Source organism: Hyalella azteca, unplaced genomic scaffold (assembly GCF_000764305.2).
Source record: "Hyalella azteca isolate HAZT.00-mixed unplaced genomic scaffold, Hazt_2.0.2 contig2766, whole genome shotgun sequence".
NCBI classification, from domain to species: Eukaryota; Metazoa; Arthropoda; class Malacostraca; order Amphipoda; family Hyalellidae; genus Hyalella; species Hyalella azteca.
This window is the reverse complement of record NW_025933028.1, coordinates 236,695-256,735: the sequence shown is the minus strand read 5'-3', so window position 1 is coordinate 256,735 and position 20,041 is coordinate 236,695. Positions and strand designations below refer to the sequence as shown.

General features: G+C 39.1%; 2 protein-coding genes across 11 annotated transcripts in view; one reads left to right on the top strand and one right to left on the bottom strand.

Annotated features, from left to right (window-relative positions):
* LOC108667472 (liprin-alpha-1) overlaps positions 1 to 2,900 on the top strand; it is a 121,352-nt gene extending 118,452 nt beyond the window's left edge. For all 8 annotated transcript variants that reach the window (XM_047885681.1, XM_047885684.1, XM_047885685.1 and 5 more), the window contains one exon: positions 256 to 2,900. In XM_047885681.1, the coding sequence (XP_047741637.1) occupies positions 256 to 339 (84 nt within the window). In that variant the 3' untranslated portion in view covers positions 340 to 2,900. The remainder of the gene's footprint in view (positions 1 to 255) is intronic.
* Positions 2,901 to 3,694: 794 nt separating this feature from the next.
* LOC108667473 (phosphatidylinositol 4-kinase beta) overlaps positions 3,695 to 20,041 on the bottom strand; it is a 63,654-nt gene continuing 47,307 nt past the window's right edge. For all 3 annotated transcript variants that reach the window (XM_018154498.2, XM_018154499.2, XM_047885686.1), the window contains 11 exons: positions 13,258 to 13,560; positions 11,809 to 12,948; positions 10,883 to 11,199; positions 10,327 to 10,454; positions 8,179 to 8,412; positions 7,664 to 7,910; positions 6,414 to 6,676; positions 6,009 to 6,184; positions 5,634 to 5,852; positions 5,081 to 5,334; positions 3,695 to 4,794 (listed from right to left, as the gene is read on the bottom strand). In XM_018154498.2, coding sequence (XP_018009987.1) covers positions 4,610 to 4,794; positions 5,081 to 5,334; positions 5,634 to 5,852; positions 6,009 to 6,184; positions 6,414 to 6,676; positions 7,664 to 7,910; positions 8,179 to 8,412; positions 10,327 to 10,454; positions 10,883 to 11,199; positions 11,809 to 12,948; positions 13,258 to 13,460 — 3,366 coding nt within the window. In that variant the 5' untranslated portion in view covers positions 13,461 to 13,560 and the 3' untranslated portion in view covers positions 3,695 to 4,609. The remainder of the gene's footprint in view (positions 4,795 to 5,080; positions 5,335 to 5,633; positions 5,853 to 6,008; positions 6,185 to 6,413; positions 6,677 to 7,663; positions 7,911 to 8,178; positions 8,413 to 10,326; positions 10,455 to 10,882; positions 11,200 to 11,808; positions 12,949 to 13,257; positions 13,561 to 20,041) is intronic.

Genomic DNA, 20,041 nt, shown 5'->3' with positions numbered 1-20,041 from the left:
TTTTAGGCCATGACTCAATCAATACAGTCGATTTTTTTATCAGACCCAGTCCAGTTGACGTTGACTGGGCCATAAATAAATGTCGGTTAAATTTTTTTCTGGGCGTCCATCTCTGCATTCTTCGGCAATCAAATATACTTTTATTTCTGCTCAAGACTAGCTGCAATGCGATTTTCTGCTCGCTGCATTTTGATGTTCTGGCAAAATCTAATGAATTAGTTTCAGTATTTACAATAGAAGTGTTTTTTTTTTCAGGCCCGACAAATGCTGGAGCAAGAGTTCCGGAATTTGTTGAACAGCGGAACGGAACGGTCTGACGGTGGACACACCAAGTCTTGATATGAGGCACCGCCTGGCCAACACCAGGTCCTGGCTCGACTTGTCTGATGCTTCTGCACAGTAGACAAATCTGAACTTCATCGAGATGCCGACGAGAAAATTGCCGAAGTGTGGCTTGCTCACCATTATGTTCTGCATAGTAGCATCGCTATGTCAGGGGACGGTATGTTGCGTCGGTGTTTTCCCGCATGTTGTGCTACAGTCGGGAAATTTTACCTCGAAGTTGGTCCACATTCCTTTGTCGTGGTGCTATTTATCTTTATACAGCTGTGGTTGATGCCAGCACTTTACAGTATTGGCATATCATATGCGACGGATTAGCTCAGATTTGAATTTGTCGAGCTTCATTTTGTGCCAGTCTTCAACATATTCCCGGGAATGAACGGTTGGAGTCTGATGTTAATTATTGATGACTCTTCTCTTGGGAATCATAATACCTCTGCTGCTGTAATTTAACCAGCTAACTTAATTTTTAACGTATACTAATTTGTTCGTGATTTGTAAAGGTGCAGCTGTGAAGGGTTGCAGTCTTAATTGTTGTGCTTGTTGTTCCCGAATTTGAATTCAAATAGGAGATAATTAATTGCCGTGAATTACAAGCTTTTTAGAGTACGGAGGTTATGTCTTCATTTTATGAAATTAATGAAGTTTCGGACAATACTCTTAAAGCTTCCATAAATTCAATGCCAAACTTTAAAGTATGGACTAATGAAAGGAAGACTCTCCTAATGAGAAATTGTAACGAGTGCGAGCTTTAATTCCATGCGGGTGTTTTTCTGATGTTGATTGATTATAGCCCGGCTTGTGTCGATCTTTGCTGGCGTGATTGGATCTCTGTTCGTGCTATTGCTCTGGCCTATCCTGTACTCACCTTAATGCTAAGAACTGTGCGTTTGAGTTTCCTGGTGCAGTGTTGTAAAGCCACGAGTATTCACGCTTTGAACACAAGTAGAACAAGTGTATAGGGAGCACTGCTAGCGATTTCCAGTGGTAGACAATATTACTTGTTAGTGATGTTCACAGTGCTAGTTGGTCATTTTTTCGAACGAGAAGTGAATTTTCTACCGATCCAATGAGTACTTACTGAGTAGCGCAGTACGCTTTATTTGCTGCTCATTTGAGTTTTCTTCTCGATCTTATAATTTTTTTTGACGCGTTGTTTAGTTAATTTTCACTGATGCCTACCTCATTACTTCTTTCCTCTATTGTTGATAACACATTGGCCACATAGTAGCGCGTTTTTACTGACCATAATGAAGTGATGCTTAGGCTGAAATATCAATTGACACACATCACTGTAGAATAAGCGCTCACATGTTGAATCTATGTCCGTTCTTGTCAAGGTATCGTGCCATGATTATTTAATTACTTTTAGTCTTTAAATTCTAGTTGACGGTTGTCCGTGGGGCAGCATTTTTAACATCTATTTATTAATGTAAATTGTACATTTCTGTTACTCAAATTTTGTGTATTGGCGAGTTGTGGAGCTTGCAGGTGTGAGTGATGTGAACAGGAGTGTATAGACAGATCAAAATCGTTCTCCCGCTGTAGCAATTAACCCTGTTCAAAGTTCGTGTAACCCTAACCAAAGTTTTCTCTTGCTGCTCGCGGATCTGGTCACGCTACCAGAATTTGCTTTAACTATAGATATAAAAGTACTACTATTCTATTACTAGCAGTAGGTACGTGTTGTCTCTGCACCAAACCGTTGCTAGTTTCCCTGAACTTTCCTTTTATTGGGAAGGCCCACATAGCAGTAACATGCTTCATTGTTCTGAAGTGTCAGGTTGTAGTGGAGTTTATAAGAGACGTACTCAACCCTAAGTCGCTTGACATTCCATTCGTGTACTGCTATCGTTGAGGTAGCATGTGTATAATGAACTTCCTGCGACAGTTCCCTACTTACTCCTGTCATTTCTTACATGCTCAGTTCTGTTTCAATATCATAGTAGATATTTTATTTTATATAAATGATTGTACATATTTTACATTGATTGCTAGGTGTTTATAGCGCGCATCTTACTGTGTAAGTAGTCTTGAGTTGAGTAGCAAATAACTTCTCTGGTAGCTAACATTCGCTATCTTTTTACTCGTGCCTTCTCCTGCGAAGGATTATGAAGCTTGGAGTAATATCTTCCAGTTAAATGAAGTGCCATTCGTCTGGAACACATGATTCGTTCATACTCTCAGAACTCCAGAAATTGTAGGGTATTGCAGATCACAAATGGCACATTTTCACAATTAAATTTTGCATTGAAAAAATATGTGTATGCGAGTTTATTTGTCAACAGTCAACTTGAAAATGTGTCCGGCGCTTACTTAAAATTTCAATTTTATCAGAAGATTATTCTCGTCAAGAAGCAGTTCCAAGTTTTTTTTTTAGTTTGTAGCTCAAAATATTCAAGAAAGACAGTGATGACTGCATCTTCCAAAGAATTCTTTTTTGTCGCGCTGATCAAATGACATCACGAGATGACTGAAGGAGGTATCAGTAATTTCTTTTTTATCTATGAATTTCCATTCCTGAGTCGCAAGTTGTGTAGTACATGAAGTTTTGTAAACGAGCGTTTCATTCTAACATACATCATTGGCTCGTAAGATTACCATTTGAAACAATAGTAATCAGCACCGTTTTCAACCTTGGTTTCCTTGCATGATAAATTCGTCGATAGTTTATTCTCATATCAAACATTAGACCATCTATCCAATAACCAGCTCAGCATATAATGCCAGTAATTTTAAATTGCTGAGGACGTATTCAATTTTTTATTTCATCGTTAAAACAGTAAATCACAATCATTTCGGAAATGATCAACGTAAATTTATGCTTCTTTCTCACACTTTCAACCTAATTGCAGATCACTAATGGCACATCACATTTTAGGTAGAACCTTCTGCGGAAGGTTATGAAGCTTGGAGTGATATCTTCCAGTTAAATGAAGTACCTTTCGTCTGGAACACATGATCTTCCGTCAGTCTTGTGGTTCTACCTAAAATTAGGCGCAACGCATTAACTTGACATTAACTCGTCAATAAACGTACTAATTTTGTACGCAATCTTCTAGCTATTTAGGTTAAAACACTAACTCGCATTGATTTGAAATTTTGTTTGAACTTAAACTATTATAACAAAAATACAGTAAAATCCAAAATGGTTCAGTGTCTGGCAAGAAAGAATGCTTCAAGAAATCAACCTCTTGAATTGTTCATAGCCAAAAATGAGTTTTGGAATTTGATGAAATATGCCTCTCTGATTTTGAACACATTTTTTATGCCTACATTTAAAACATTGAACTAAACGTGTCAATGTATAATTATAAACATCTAACCGAATTGGAGAAAAAAAAATTCCGCATAAGAAAATTACGACACTAATTCATGACATAGCAAAGAAAAAACAGTTTGGCAAGAAATGTACTCCTGACCTATCAAATATCATACACTAATATTAAAGATAATAACGTTGGTACAATGAGACAAGCAGATCTGTTTCATCAAGACAATTCAACAATTATTACACAGAGACGACGAAGCTGAAAGTAATACAAAAAACACCACATTTGAGAGTAGCAAAAGGATCTGCAGATCAGATATATATAAAGCATATCTACAAGTTACCGAATTCTACAATGGCATCAATTATAAAAAATCTAAACAGATAAAAAAGTTTCATAGATCCCGTAAAAAACACTCAAAATCCTTCAGTAAATTTAGGCTGCTAAGTAATTGATTTGCTTCATCAACTAATGACGGGCCAAAAAAAATCAGTCGTTTCAGCATTGCTGAAAACTTTATCATACAGAATTGCCGCAAATAGGAAGCTTTTGTCGATTTAGTATCACGGGAGAAACATAATACTGCTCAAAGGCTTCAGGCACAGCCGGAATGCGATCAATGTGTCACTGCGGATAAGATCAGCTCATCAACTGGCATTTTTAGCCTCGATTTTCAGCATCCGGCCACAGACGCGGAATCCGCTTTCGCCAATAACGGAGACGTCAGACCTTATAATAACGACGCTAATGAGAACATTGTGACAGACGAAAAACTAATTGAAAATTATTGACAAGACTGGATTTAGCTTTGGAAAGATTTAAGTATCTCGATTTTTGGAAGCCCTTCTTCGTCACGAAACTTTTAAACTCTGGGTGGCGAAGTCGAGGCTCGATGAGTATTACATGATTTGATAGGACCGATAAAACGGCTCCATACATACCATAAGGCAAGTTTATGATGCATTCAATATTGCAGCATCATCGCTGGAGTCATCTTACAAAATCCCGTTGGTAAAATACTGGAAACCATCGTAGAGCCTCGTGGTGAGTGAATTGATGGCGTTGTCCACTAAGCTGTCCAGGTGGGCGCTGAGTTGTTCCTCCGTCATGTTCATATGAAAGCGACTCTTCAGCGCCGGCACCACTGAAGCACCAGCACGGAAGCATGCCAGTTTGCACCCTGCACAGGACACCGGACCAATGAGAATGTTCCAGCATCATTATCTTATTCACGAAAACAATTGTCCGTCCGCAGCGATCTCTTTCTAGAAACGTAGGCTTCAAAATAACATTGGCGACGAGGAAAAGTTACAATCAGTTGAAATTTCTTAGAAAATTACATCGAAATACTTCAAGAGAATTTAGTGCATGATAGATTTTGTGTGAACGAACTTCTACACTTTAAATGTTCTTCACACATCAATATCAAATGCGACCATCGTAATATCTAGCACATGAACTCTCACCCGAGCTCATGACTTCGACGAGGGACAATATTCTCTCGTGGTGTTTCCGCGCCGCTAGCATGCCTTTAAGTAAAAGTATTTTGAAATACTTGAACATATCAGAAGATTCTCCGCCCATCACTTCTACCAGCTCGGGCGTGAGTTTGAACGGAGACCATTCAAAGCCTAGGTTTCTTGGTGACGACGACAACATAAACCCATAATCGATGTGAATAATGTGGCCTTCGTTGTCCAGCAAAATGTTTCCGTTATGCCTGAAAAAAAGTAAGCAGGTGGAAAAGAGTAACTACGAGTGCTTTTAAAAGGTCATATATCATTTTGAAAACATGACGATTACATATAATTCTTATATGGTTCATTCGAGGTCAAATGATAGCTAAACAAATGCGCCACTCATCGGAAAATTTCAAGCAACAAATGTGTAAATAATTTAAAAGATTTATCTAGCTTGTTTTCATTCTTTCGTCGATTGCTTGTCAATAAAGCCGTATCGATGGACGTCTATAACATAAGCTCAGTTTGACCACTAATGAAAAAAAACGTATTTTCTTACCTGTCTTTAACTTGCACAATATAGCAAACCAGAGAATATGCGGCACATGACTCGACAAATTTGCGTTGGGCCGACAAAAATTCTTCTGAATTGCTGTCTCCAAACTCTTGCATGAAATATTCCAACAGAGACATCTTGCTGTTTTTCCTGATCTGATGTAAAGAGCAAGTGTTCACGATAGGTTCTATCAGCCCCGAGTCGTCAGACAAAACCAAGATCCTGAAATACACAAAATGGTGAATAATCTGACGAACAATCATTATGGTGCAGCGCAAGAAATCGAAAGAAAAAGCATCACATTGACTTGTAGGAACGGAACAATATAAACTTCAAGACAATATAGAAATTAGAAACAAAAATAGAACCAGTACATACTTGTAAGGCCTAAGCCAGAGGGATAATCCTTCTTCCTCCCACATCTTCTGGAACACGTTGAGGAGTTGATAAGCCAAAAGTTCTTGTCGTAAATCATCACCACACTTGACGATAACCGAGTGCAGTTGCCATGTCGGTAAATGCCCGTACGGTGAAGTTTCTCGAATTCGTTCCACCTTCCCAAACAAGGTAGAATTAGAGTTAAATGTATCTGCCACAGACAGGAACCCAAAACCTTATAATTACAAATTCACCCCTTTATATCAGTGTCCATTCAAAGTTGACACCCACACATCCAAAATATTTTTGAATTAGTAGCCCGCAAGGAATAGTTTTATATTTTTAAGGAATGAAAAAAATCTAAGCTAACATGATTGCTAGGAGTGAAACAGATAGAAATATTACCTTATCACTCCACGGCTCCTTTAACGCCGCAGCGCTGGGATCTTCGGGATCTCTCTTGAAGCCAGTTTTTGGAGCGTTGACAGTCTCAGAAAGTTTCCTACGGATCTCGGCTGCTCCTCTAGCTGAAGTTATGTCACGCGAGTCGCACGAATCCAGGGACATCATTGAGATGGTGTCACGGTCCAGCCTGCGTCCCAGTCCACTGTACTGCTGGCTGATCTCGTCATCTTCAGGACTCCAGCAGTCACCTTCTTCCAAGAAGCCTGTTGATTTTGAACGGAAATAGCAATGTTACTAAGGCTTTTGCTTTTTAAAAGAGCTAAATACCGTTCTTTTCACAATGGATTGACAAGTTGTAGTCAAAATTCTTGATTTAGCGGCGAAAAAATAAAGTTCTCCACAAAATAATTCATCAAAAAGTAATTAGTGATGCACACATTTTTATTTATAATCGATAAGAATTTTCACAGCCCTTCTTCTACTATTGAAAATAGAATGATTTCCGTTCACTTTTTTTTCGCTATTTTTGTTTCTTGATAAAGAACACAGAAAATAAAGTTTGGTAAGAATTATCAAAACGAATAGCGTATAGAAGATCATGTACAACAATCCATCAATGACGTAAGCACACGCCTTCTATTAAACCCGAGTTTGAATATTACGTTGTGATTCTCAGGATACACATAAGCAAGAGAATCATACCATAATCATGAATCATGATGCTCAACAGGATTCATGAGAGCCATTGATAAAACAATACAATACAAGGTGATCATAAAGTCTCGGAACACACAAGAGAAGTCTCCATGTTTCCTTAACGTTGAATGGTCGCAAGACCAAAGTTATGCTATTTTAAAGCTAACTACATCAAGTCTTTGTAAAGCCACCAATTTTATATTTTAATATAGACAAATTAATTAACGGCACAACACTACCAAATGTATAGAACGGTCTTGAAAGAATGATCACAATGCCAGTCACCCAAACCTCTAGATCTCACACATCTTAATATATTTGGGGGGGAGTTCTGATAGAGTTTGGTATATGTGCCCCCCACTTCAAGAGATGTGGATGAGCTGATGGTACAAATAACAAAAACGGCTGTAACCACTGACACTGCAATGCTGGGACGCGTTTGGCAAGAATTTGACTATCGCCTTGATGCGTGTCGTGTGACCAATAGTCCACGAATTCAACATCGTCAAACACTTCAATTACAAGCTACCCGTGAACTGTATATTTGAATTCACCCGTAGTCATGACATGAGGTGAACTGAGGGATGACGGAATTGAGGATGAAGAACCCAGTCCGCTGGTGGGGATGGTAGCAGAGGGAGTTGTCAGGTCCAGAGTTGAGGAAGAGTTTGACGCGGCTGGAGACAGCAAAAGATTCTCTTCTGAGCGAGTGTGTCGTAAACTGTGAGAGAGTTTCGCTTGCACCGGACTCGCCTCTAGATGCTCCACCTCAACGACCTCTACGTAGATGATGTAAGGGGCCTGTAAATAGTAAGATGTCAAAAAGAGAGTCCGGAGAGAATGACAAAACAGATCAAGTTTAGATAATGATGCTATTGGCAAATAGAACACAAGCAGCTACCACAGCTATAGGTATGAATAAATCAATGATTACTAACGAAATATTATTCACATAAATACCTGTTGTCAATTCTACTGTTTACCATAAAAAATATTAGTCTTTTGTTGATGCACCCAAATTTCTATGTGCAATTGTCGCCTGCATCATTAAAAAAAAATCTTCGCTAACCTTGTCCTTAGAGTTGAGTACAACCGCGGCTTGTGGCGGCACTCGCACGATGTGGTGCGGTCTGTCTGTAACACCCAACGGCAGGTAAACTCGAGCAGGTAAGTTCAAGTTGAGCACAGACAGCTCAGCCAAAAGTCTGGACGTCTTCGCTTCTTTTGTCGGCTGGGCGCTCAATCTTTTGCCGATGCTGATCAGAGATCGAACAAACTCGAGCTCTGGAGCAAGACGCGGGGCCTAGAAAAATATCAGGCACATTTCAATATCACTTTTAATCACAGCAATACCGTAGCATGAAACAGAACATGAATCTCGAGGCCTAAAAAACGTGAGGCTTTTTAATATCACTTTTTATTACAGGAATCCGTATCATGAAACAGAAATAGATTATTTTTAGTGCATTTTCTCATTTATGGAAAAAAGACGCTATTGTGCTCGTCATGTCTGTCCGTGACTTCACGTTTTCGTCGACGAGAAAATGCGCTCACTGTCACTCACTGCAGTGAGTACTGATCTAATTTTAAAATAGTTTTTGTGCGATACGTTCCGAGTATGATAACGTTCAAGAACAGACTAGATAAAGCTATGGTGAAATATATGTTCAAACTTGAAATGATGCCTAGCACCATATCGAGCCAGGTGGAAGTCTAGTAGCTATAGCAAACTATCGTCAGTTTTGAGAAGATCCGGTCGAATCACTTGTTTTTAGATCTCCTGTGGACAAGTCATGTAAAGTACAATAATCGGCGACTGGCCACACCAGGCCTATTCTTCAGCGCCGACATCACTATGACATGATATGATAGTAATGCAATTTCGTTAAAAAAACCTAAACTGTAACTTCATTTTAATCATCAGTGATGATTAAACAATGTGGCTGATGTACACATTGTACATCAGCCCCGACAATGTTTAGTCATAAGTACACGTTTGAAGAATAAGTTACCTCAAAACATTCTACATACACTGTCTTAAAACTATCGACAAAATTAGGTTATACATAACTCGTAAGCACGAACCTGCACAGAGGATAAGTACTTGACATGACCGTCAGAGCGCGGAACTAATTGATAGCACGTTCAACGAACAAGATTTTGAAATTTCATGCTTTTTAGCGTATTTTCTCATTCATAGAAAAAAGGCACTTTTGTGCTCGTCAGGTCCGTCTGTCCGTGACTTCACGTTTTCGTCGACGAGAAAATGCACTCTCTGTCACTCACTGCAGTGAGTACTGAGTTATATTATTTCTTCTTAAATAAGAAGGAAGGATTTTTTCCACCTGACATTACTTGAGGGTTTATGTGTGTGTCTTTAATTGTTAGTTAGTGTGTTTAAAGCCATTCGCTGCAGATATGTAGCGGTTCTTCGGGGCGCGCATCAAGGATACTTACCGTGTCGGGATATTACCTGGACCTGAAATTTCATTTTCAGTGGAATAATAGGAAATTATGGGAGGAAATGGAGGAAAATATTAGATCGAGAAGTGAAATTTTATTTCGCAATTTGTAAATTAAATTTGATTGAAAAGACGAAAGAGAGTTTCATAATATTTTTAAATGAGGTCATAATTCCCATCTTCTCTTTCTTTTTTTTTCTATGCGAGTCCTGTCTTCTATGTAACATTTGGGATTGAAAAGGTTTCTGTTTCATCAGAGTTTATAAGCTTAGTTAAAATTAACGGGATTAGGATGACAGATTTTAAAAATTACAGGATTTATCAAGCCTGGGAATGACCGGGCTAACCAGCTAGTTTATTAATAACATCAAAATTTCTTTCATGAACGGATTCTAAAATAACAGTGATGATAGGTCGTAAATTGTATATGAACATAATTCTTTATGGGGTGATTTCAAAATAAAAAATTTGGGAACTAAGCGTTGCCTAACCGTAGTGCACTTGTGTATATTGGCTTTATAACCAAAAAAATATAAGTAGCCTAATTTGGTTTCAAAATTGCAGGGAAATTGTATTCAAAGTCGAGCCTAGGATCAATGTAGATTATGAAACAATCTTCATTTCGAGATCATAGCTCAACAATTTCGGTTGCCTAATTTCGGATGAATTAGATGCGAGAAATATTTGTTATTAGAATTATAAAATAAAATGAATTCCACCCGCGTACCAAGCAACATGTCACGAAAATGACTCACCCCGCAATGGCAATCTATAGTTTTGCCGCGCAATGCATTGCAGCGAGCTTCTTCAGAGTCGAAGCAGCTGCATCCGTTGTCAAACGAACGACCGGAATTGAGGTCCCCCAAGCAATTCTTTGCACTGCCTGAAAAATTCATCTACTGAATTGAAAACATCACACAGAATCGTGTAAAAAGCCCATAACATTCAAACAAAATTATAACTAAGTGATCTAAGAAATTTTAGATATGCAATAAATCGGCGAAACACAAAGTGCCCATACAACGTTTATGTTGGTCCATTACATAATCAAATTAAAGGAAGTTTGTTGCTCATCGCTCACAGAAAGTGTTAATAATCTGCCGTGGTATGTACGATTAATAAAATTTATTTTAAATATATACAATTATTTAGAGAATAAATGTAAAGTGTATCTATTCATCTGATTACTAGAAAGTTTACAGATTACGCCTAGCATGATCAAACTGTATAAATCTCGACTCAGAAATCAATCAATCCACACTTGTCTCTGACATCATCAATGAATAACGCTAATATTAAGACTGAACTGACCAGCGGATGGGGTTCTCCTATGACTCTTATTATAAGACGACGCCGATGCTCCGCCAGATGAAGCTCCAGCAGTGACAGCACTGCCAAGAGCAACGGTGGCGTCCGAGCGACTTCTTTGGTGCGTCTTTCTGCCGATGTTGGTGGGCAGCATGCAGGGCGGTAACTTGGAGGGCAGTTCGGCGACCGGCGACCCAGGATTCGACCCCGGGCTGGGGTGTTCTTTAATGCGGGTAAATATGGACGCTCGATGCAAGGACTGCATTGGAGCAGATGGTCGGCAAATCATCCGAAACGTCGAATCACCGCCGCTCTTCGGTCTGTAAAAAATGTGTGTTAAACAGCCATCAACTACATCAACTTGTCTACTGCTGAAATTTATGCTTTAATTTTTCTAAATAGTATATTTGCGTGATTACGGTTAATTGTGTTCACATTAGAGACCATCCAAAACCTAGTCTGCTTAGGCCGGGTTCACATCATACTGCCGAGCACGTGTTAAGCATATGTTAGTAACGGCCAAGTACAAATATTCTTTAATGCATTTCTATGGAAGCATTCACACCAGCCATGCAAGGCACCTGCCATGCCCATCGTGTGACTGCTTCTATAGAAATGCATTAAAAAATATTGGAATGTACCGTGACTGGCATATATAACTGGCATGTGCCAGAACGAAACGGATGTGAACCCGGCCTCTGATGTTCGTTTCTTTAGTTTGTGCTGACTTTATATCCTACTCGTCCACCTGATATTATTTAGCACAAATAAAAAACAGCGAGAAAGATAGTGTTAAAATCTACATTCAGAAGTAGATTAAGATTAGAGTAATATGAAAACAATGGCGTATAGTAACACAAGTTGAAGGGAATCCTTTTCCTATGAACTCAAAAGTAAAACTCTGACGCAAGCCTGGCTCTTTTCCTCACCGAAGTTCATCAGAGAAGATCAGGTTCTTGAACTTCGTGCCGTGAGATTTCTTCCTCTGGAGCGAACTGTCTGACGAGAAGGCGTCAAGTAACCAGGCGCATTGCAGCGCAAAGACAGTGTCGTGGCGACAGCAGTGAACCAAAAATGGGTGCAAAATTTCGGCAACTTCATACGTTTGTACATACATGTTCACAAGCTGAGGCAGGTAAAAATATGCTTCTTTCCGAGGTAAACTAAATAATCTATTGCCAATATACTGCTGAACACCGGGTTCTTTACACTTATATAGATATGACACAGCCATGGACATGTCAAAGAGTTTACTTTCGAATAGCCTTAACAATAATGACTGATTTTCACTTATTCTATGGGTGGACACCTCCAGTTCAGTGGACGTATGTTCTCGCACAGGCACTTTCACACTAGTGTCTCTGTCTAACCTAAGAGAAAGAGGCAGTCTTTGGATGGCTTTTTCAAACTCGCCACTTAAATGACTACTATCTACACAGTCTTGAGCAGGGACACACTCCTCAACCCCAGGAGTTGTTGCTTTAGCAGGCATCGAGTCTTCAGTAATTGTAGTATCTTCGGGAGAAGCGTCTTCTTGCCCTTCGTTGCGCTCTGCGAAATGGAGACTCCAGTCTCCTTCTAGATCTCCTTCCATGCTGCTCAAAGCGCCGCTATCACTTCTTTTACTTTCACAGTAAAGTGACGGAGGCAAGCAGTCTATGCTGTAGGTTCTGTCAGAAGCCCCAGCGTCTCTAATTTCTCCTTCGGAGCTGCATATGCCCGAGTCGTCGGAGCCTAGGCTGGTCTGGTCATAGCGCGAGTGTTGGGATCGGATGACAGCAGTGACAGATTGCACAGCTCGCACCGGGCCTGGAGAAGCTGGACCGGTGTTGAGAATGCGACTTCTGCAAGGATCAACTCTGAGTTTGAAGCTCGGAGCATCGGAAAAAGTGAATGACAAGCTGGGCTTAAGCAGCGGTGGAGCTGCAGGAGGGAGCGGTGCTGGCTCGCTGCATTCGACTTCTGGAATTCGCTGTAAAACTGAATCCAAGCTTCGGTTGCGTTGGTGGTGATGGCTGGAGGGAAACGACGGTGCCGGAGGCAGTGGGGGCAAAATGATGCCTTCCGATCTGCGCATCGAGACAAAATTCTATGAAGCGCTCAGTAATAGTTTGAACTCAAACCGTGAACCAAATCTCACAATATTAAGTTTTCCGAACCATGGTAATAAGCGAAAATACGTGGTTCTAAACATAGGTAGTGAAAAATAAAACATTTGTATCGCTTTGTTTCACCAATACTTGACTGACGTTTATGAATTTAGAAAACAACTTATGATAACACATCTAAAGTGATAACATACATATTAATGATTATTGATAACACTCTAACCAAATTATAAACACATTATTATAGATAACCATGTCGAATCAGCTGACCTGAAGTCAAGAGACAGATTACGCTGGTGGTTGGCACGGATTTTCCTGACAGGCGGACCGACAGAATGTGGGGGACGGGATTGAGCGCTGCCAGCACTGAGTGGCCTCACAGCCCCGTGTACGATGGGGACTTCGTCACGCACGGATGCTTTAGTACGACAGTTGAGGGGGGACCGAGGTGGTGGATGGATGGCACCCTCCATGATGGAGGGAGACACGTGCTTCACTAACTGTAGAGCACGAACGTGCGTCCTTACAACTGCTCTGTGACCTCTCCAACATTGCGCCACACCATCACACAACCTGCAAACACCGCAACAATATTAGCAATAAAAACTAAGAACAATATATTATTGTTATAATAACAAACGTACAAGTAACTAGTGAAATGTAGTGTAAACATAAGGTTTACACATAATAAATAAATTGATTTCCATCTCGCATCGTAATTTGTAAAGTGACGAAATCGCGGCTATCGTTAACCTGAAAGTGCGTTAAAAAGCAAAACACACTACGACTGCACTAGCTCATCACTAAATGAGTGAGTAAGCAGAAGCTGCACTTAGACAGGAAACCTCGCTTCGATTAACTCGTCTTACGTCAGAAATCGACTTGGTGATGTCCGTTCGAGAAGCTTGCGTGCATTTTCTCGGAAACGGTAGTCGCAAAGTTTTAAAAACGTAATTGACATGAATCGATTTATTCAGTTTTTTTTTGCTTTGCTCAAGTCAAACACGCACATAAGCAATTGAGAGATTCAAAAATTTCTGTTGAAACTCGAGATCAAAATCTAGATATTGAAAATTGTGATTGAGTTTCGCCATAGCTATGCAGTGATGGAAGCATTGCTCTGTGGTGCATCAATATGTCAAGTATCGATATATTTTTTCATTCAAGCTTAAAATATTTTCTTCGGAAAATGTAATCCACTGGAAAAATACAAGAGAGGCCAAATACAGCAAGAGACTTATTTGAAGGCAGTTTTGAATGTTTTTCACAGTATCCTTTGAAAGTAAATATAAAAGTAACCTTAAAAGACAAAAAGATAAAAAGAACTGATATAATTTCACCCGTCATTTTAAAACGTATATAAGCAGCTGAAATGGAAATGAAATGAACAAATAAAAACAAGCGGCGTACGATTTGAAAAATATAATTGCGCATTTCATTATATGAGAATATTATAGTTGACTTAGTTCATATTTTGTGATCAGAACAAAGCAAATGAAGTGATGAGAGTAAGCAAGTAAAAGGCGAATCGATGCCAAAAGAAGTACACAATCGGTGCATGGTGCTTGTTTCGAGAATGACACTGCAAGTTTCACGTATAATTCTCGATGTGGTGTCATTGCAGCAGTCGGTAATGTATGTGTATCGTGTACACTGCATGGAGTAGCCATGGTTCCCCATGTCGAAAACAGTGCCGGTAGAAGTTGAGTTGCAATCAATTTTTCGAGCATAAGAGTCAACTTTCAATTCATCACTCGTGTTTATGAATCGAGAGGAGCATAGCGTACTATACGAAACCGTAGCGTGACTGCCCGCTATTGACATCAATTGCTGTGAATGAGTCTTGAATTGGAGCAGAAAGCGAGCGCACATACCAGCTTGTTAAGAGCTGCTACACGGCCTCCATTATCTTTAATATGTCTATTTGGTTTGCCAAATTTGTTGTAGCTGAGCGACGACAAATAATAGCCACAATGTAATGGCGCGGCCATTAAAATTTGAGTTTATTTGTGAGACGCGATTCAAATGAATAAACGGGAAATAATGGAATTTCATATCAGAACATCGCGCTAAAGTTGAATCGAATTTTATCTATCGCGCAAAACAATCGAAAATGAAAAAAAACCGGACATTTATCATGTTGTTCCATGAAGTAATAAATATGATGGTGCTGCATGACAATGAGATCAATTATTAATATCAAACTATGCCCCATTTCAGGCCAGGCTTAAATTTTCATATCCCGTTGAAAGTCGATCGTATTTTCTACGTGGTTAATTGAGTCCGTGCAAGAGCACTCATGAAATGATATTTTTCACGCTTGATTAATTGATTGTGCGCCGTTTTTCCAAAAGATGACAGAGGAATATTCGTTTTATATATATAATTGCTGTGAATACGTTTTCACTAGGTGCAATGTCTCCAATGCAATGTTTGCAATACGTATTCTTAATATAGGTGCAAGGTTTCCAATGCATTGTTTGCATTACGCATTCACTAGATGCAATATTTCCAATGAAGAGACGCAGTTTTTGTTGAACTTTCGGATGGTAAAATATCTCAGTTAAAGTACTCTCAAGAAACAAACATAGGCAGAAATTTTTTTTTGCGAAGACGATAATAAAAATACTAGAAAGCCAAGCATCGCAATTTTTCTTGGAGACTTCTATGCAATTTTATGACATTAAAAAGTGACTTTAAGATTCTTAGAGAATTAACTAATAAAATTTCTCAATTCATCTTACGATTTCACTGATCAAATGAGATAAACATCTATCTTCAGAAATTTTGTTTCTTTCAGAAATGTTTTGTTCCAATAAAAAGTACAATCTAACATACGAATATAGAAAATTTCATATGAAATGATTTACTATACTAACACAGATTATAAAACAAGCATACGTGGAAGATCTATAACTAACTGAGAAATGAACTTAATTAGCCTATATGAAGGTACAGCTAAGACCAAAAAGCTTCAAGTATTTGACCAAAAAGTACATGCGAATAACATGTTTTCAAGGTGAGTCGATGCACAAGGTTTTAAACGAAATAGATGGAGTTTGCGGCAGCTTCGTAACCATCACGGATAGAAACAGGTTCTTGACGCATCCTTGCAGCGCATTCTTGAGCTGCACCTGCTGCCTGCTACTCGTCCTGCCTCGATCGAGGGCTTCAAAACACATGGTCTCTTATTAGTCATGTAAAGAAAAATCAAGCTCATCACCTGCACTGCAGCGCATTTAGTTCAAAACATTTTGATACAAGATAAATTTGATTTAAAGCAGTACTTTAGACGACGATTTTAATTCAACTATAACAATTATAACATTGTTGAATATTCTAATACGGCAAGATACCACATTTGTTGATTGAACTGAAAGACAAGAGAGATCTAATTTTTACTATAAGTTGAAAATAATACTGAAATCGAATTTACTGAAAGCCATAAATTTATTTCTACCAAGTAGGATTAAATTAAAAAAAAGGTTTTAAAAATGTATAAAATGTCTGGGTTATACGCTCAAAATTTATTTCGAACAATCATCAATCAAACGTACAATAAGCATGAAATTAACGATCTCCGATTCTACTTTTTAAATATTGCAGCGTCTGATTCGTCTAACATTTCGTCTACGGAAACGCTAACCGTCGACCCTGTTATTCATACCTGAAAGCCTGATCGACAGCCAGAATAACCATTTATATAGACAATAAGGTTGGAGAACGAGCCCATATGTCACAGAATCTACGATCACTATAAGAAGCAATGTTGCAATAAAAAATATATTGCAGCGGCGCACAACAATTTTACCTTCGTTGGTCGTACAGGTGTTGAATGAACTTCAAACCTCACAAAGCAAGCTAATTAAGAATTGCCTTCATCACTATTCTAAAAAAAGAATCAAGTACTGTACGCAGTGAAACGTTTTACATTCATTTAGAATGATCTTGGAATTTGATGGTCATTGTTCAAATTCAGAAAAAAACGCGTTTTCATACTTGTACGTGCTCATTTATTTTCTGGTAGATGCCCTGAGGAGAAATAATGCAGATAACCTTATACTTATCACCAAATTTGAAAACACGTAGTAGCGTACATTGGTTAATATACAAGAATATTCAGTTATACGACACGTGTATGAAAAATGTAAAAACATAACGCTGCTGCAAACAATACACAGCCATGCAAAAGAGACAATTGGATTGGAAATGAAATACGAATGGAAATGAAATACGAATGCAATATAATGCAACGTAGGAGAATATATGGAGAATGGAGTAGTAGTATCAGCCGTACTGCACAAGACAGCCAAAATAGAATGGACTCTTTCACCGGAAACTAATGGCCTCGGCCAAGAGAAGAGGAAGTGTGAAAATCAACAAGAGAGGCCTTTCACTGAACCGACCGCACCAGCCACTGCTTTCAGCGCACTCTCAGCCAACTATCAAGTCATTCATAAAATAATAGGAATTTTAACAGAGAAACACAAGTACAGTTGCCAGAAAACCTAATGAAGTAAAATGTTTTCCCCAAGCTAATACGCTAATTGGAGACTAATTCTGTTAACAAATGCAACAGTCGTGCATCAAGGCAACAGCCGTGCATCAAGGCAACAGTCTTGCATCAAGGCAACAGTCGTGCATCAAGGCAACAGTCTTGCATAAAACAACAGTCGTGCATCAAGGCAACAGTCGTGCATCAAGGCAACAGTCGTGGATCAAGGCAACAATGTCGATTGTACGTCCTGTGTCTGGTTGTTGTGATAACGAACAGGCCAAACCCTCGATGGACGATAGGCTACGCGGATCAACAGCGAAATACCCGCTAGATTCTGTAGCTTACCAGGCTTATATTACTTTCAGATTTAAGCAAAAGTCTGAGGCCGCCAAAATTTCTGCATATTCTTGATGAACTAATAGAATACTGCACAAATAGATTGTGTCACAGTATGCATTTTGTAATAAACGCGCCTGAAGGAAGTAGAAACATTCTGCGACATCTCAAAGTGTATGGACACAATACAATCCTCTACCGTTATCAACACACACGAGTGATCAAGCAATTAAAGAAACCAGACCATACGGTCTTACTGATAAAACGCTTTTTGAACTACTTGCATAACATTTTATGTTCCCAAGAAAGACTCAGCCCCACTTGTCGAGCTTAGAATTTCACTAACTTGATCGTTAAGCAGAGATGATAGATAATTAAGAATAAAAAATTTCTAGTTAGATTGATTACGACATCAAACTAACGAAATCATTTCCTCCTCCAATTAATTATGCTTACGTGTGGATGATTCAGAGCAGGTCACCGATTAGAGTATAAATTTTAAAGGATAGAGAAACTTGAGTAGGATGAACGTGGGCAGCTGCAAAGGTAGGAGGGAACCCATTTACATGAGGCCTCCTACTCGTCTATTCACTGGAGGACGTATTCTGCAACTAGAGCGTTGCGTTCACTCCAGTAAAGCTGTGTTTTTCGTTCGTCTCTAACAACGTTGAAGCGTTGTATAGATTTCAACCGAATTCGTTTCAGATCCATTTTCTGTGATCATAATAATGAATGTTGAAACAATATGATGAAGTTTACACGAGATGAAAATGAAGCAAACAGTTCAGCAGGATTATGCTTAAGCCAGAGCACCATCAATAGATCATAAGGGTCATAGACGAAACAGGCTAGGCAACAATAAGGCTAGAAGGCACCACATGAAATATCATTCTAGGTTCGCTTTTTTATATTGCATGGTTGCACTAAAAGCAAAATTCTGTCGAGGCACTGCCACGAGTGTTTGCACTCCAGTCACCGCAATTAACTTCTCGCTCTCCACTTGATGAGCTTCTTTATAATACCTTATATTTACGTTCATGACATACATCGTGATGCAACAGAAAGAAACGACAAATAATGGGCCACTATTGCTTGAAGAAAATTAACAATACATGCGCACAATTGGACAGGAAGTTTGTAACATACTCTTGGAACGCAATAAAACCAGTTTTCCTTGCAAGAATGTCCACAACGTACCACAAGATGACGACGGATCACACAGTGAGCTCAACGATATCGCAGCGTTCCGAGGCACATCTAGAGCGCGGTGTGGATAAGCCAAGACATACAACGCAACAGCGGCAAAGCTTTTCCGCTTTCACGTCTTAAGGACACAGAACACGCACGCGATATCCTTGTATTAAACGTGACGAGTTAATAGCAGCTACGAACAAAGATATGTAAAATCTACTAAGGAATATCAACAGGCGAGTTGTAAGGTCAGTGGAATTTCCCACTAATCTGCCAGATCAGGGGATCATTACTATATCGGAATAGATCATCCCACTGAGTCAACCATAGAGAGATCACTAAGCAGTTCCGATTTTTAGCGCATTCTCTCATTTATGGAAAAACTGCGCTATTGTGCTCGCCATGTCCGTCTGTCTGTCCGTCCGTGACTTCACATTTTCGTCGACGAGAAAATGCGCTCTCTGGCACTCACTGCAGTGAGTACTGAGTTACATTTTTTTAATAGGCCGGAGTTCGCACAAATGTCACAATCGTGCTGGCCGCTGATTGTGTTTTAATAACGCATTTCGTTTGATCGTACTCCTAATGGTAAATCTTTCATTCTCTTTTCATTTAATATAAGAGCATAGATTATGATTCTTATCCGACTTGATTTCTCTTTGACAAGAAAATATTCCTAGACAAGACTGTGACAATAGTTTAAATGTATAAATACTTGAGATGATAATTCTGCGTATAACACGCCAGCGTGCAGTAGCGTGAGCACAACATTGTCGGCAACAGTGTCAATAGTGTGAATAAAACAGCCAAAAATATTACACTGTTAAAACATAGTACAATTTAATGACAGTCCTTCTACGATATGGCGCATGAATATGGCGGTGACAACATTAAACGTAACATCAAATTATGAACGACCTCGGGATTTCCTAAGGGCTTCTGGCTGTTTTCACCAGAAATTTTCACAAAAGGATTCTAGCTCCTATAAAATCATGTTAAACAACATAAAATTCTCGTAGCAATTACGAC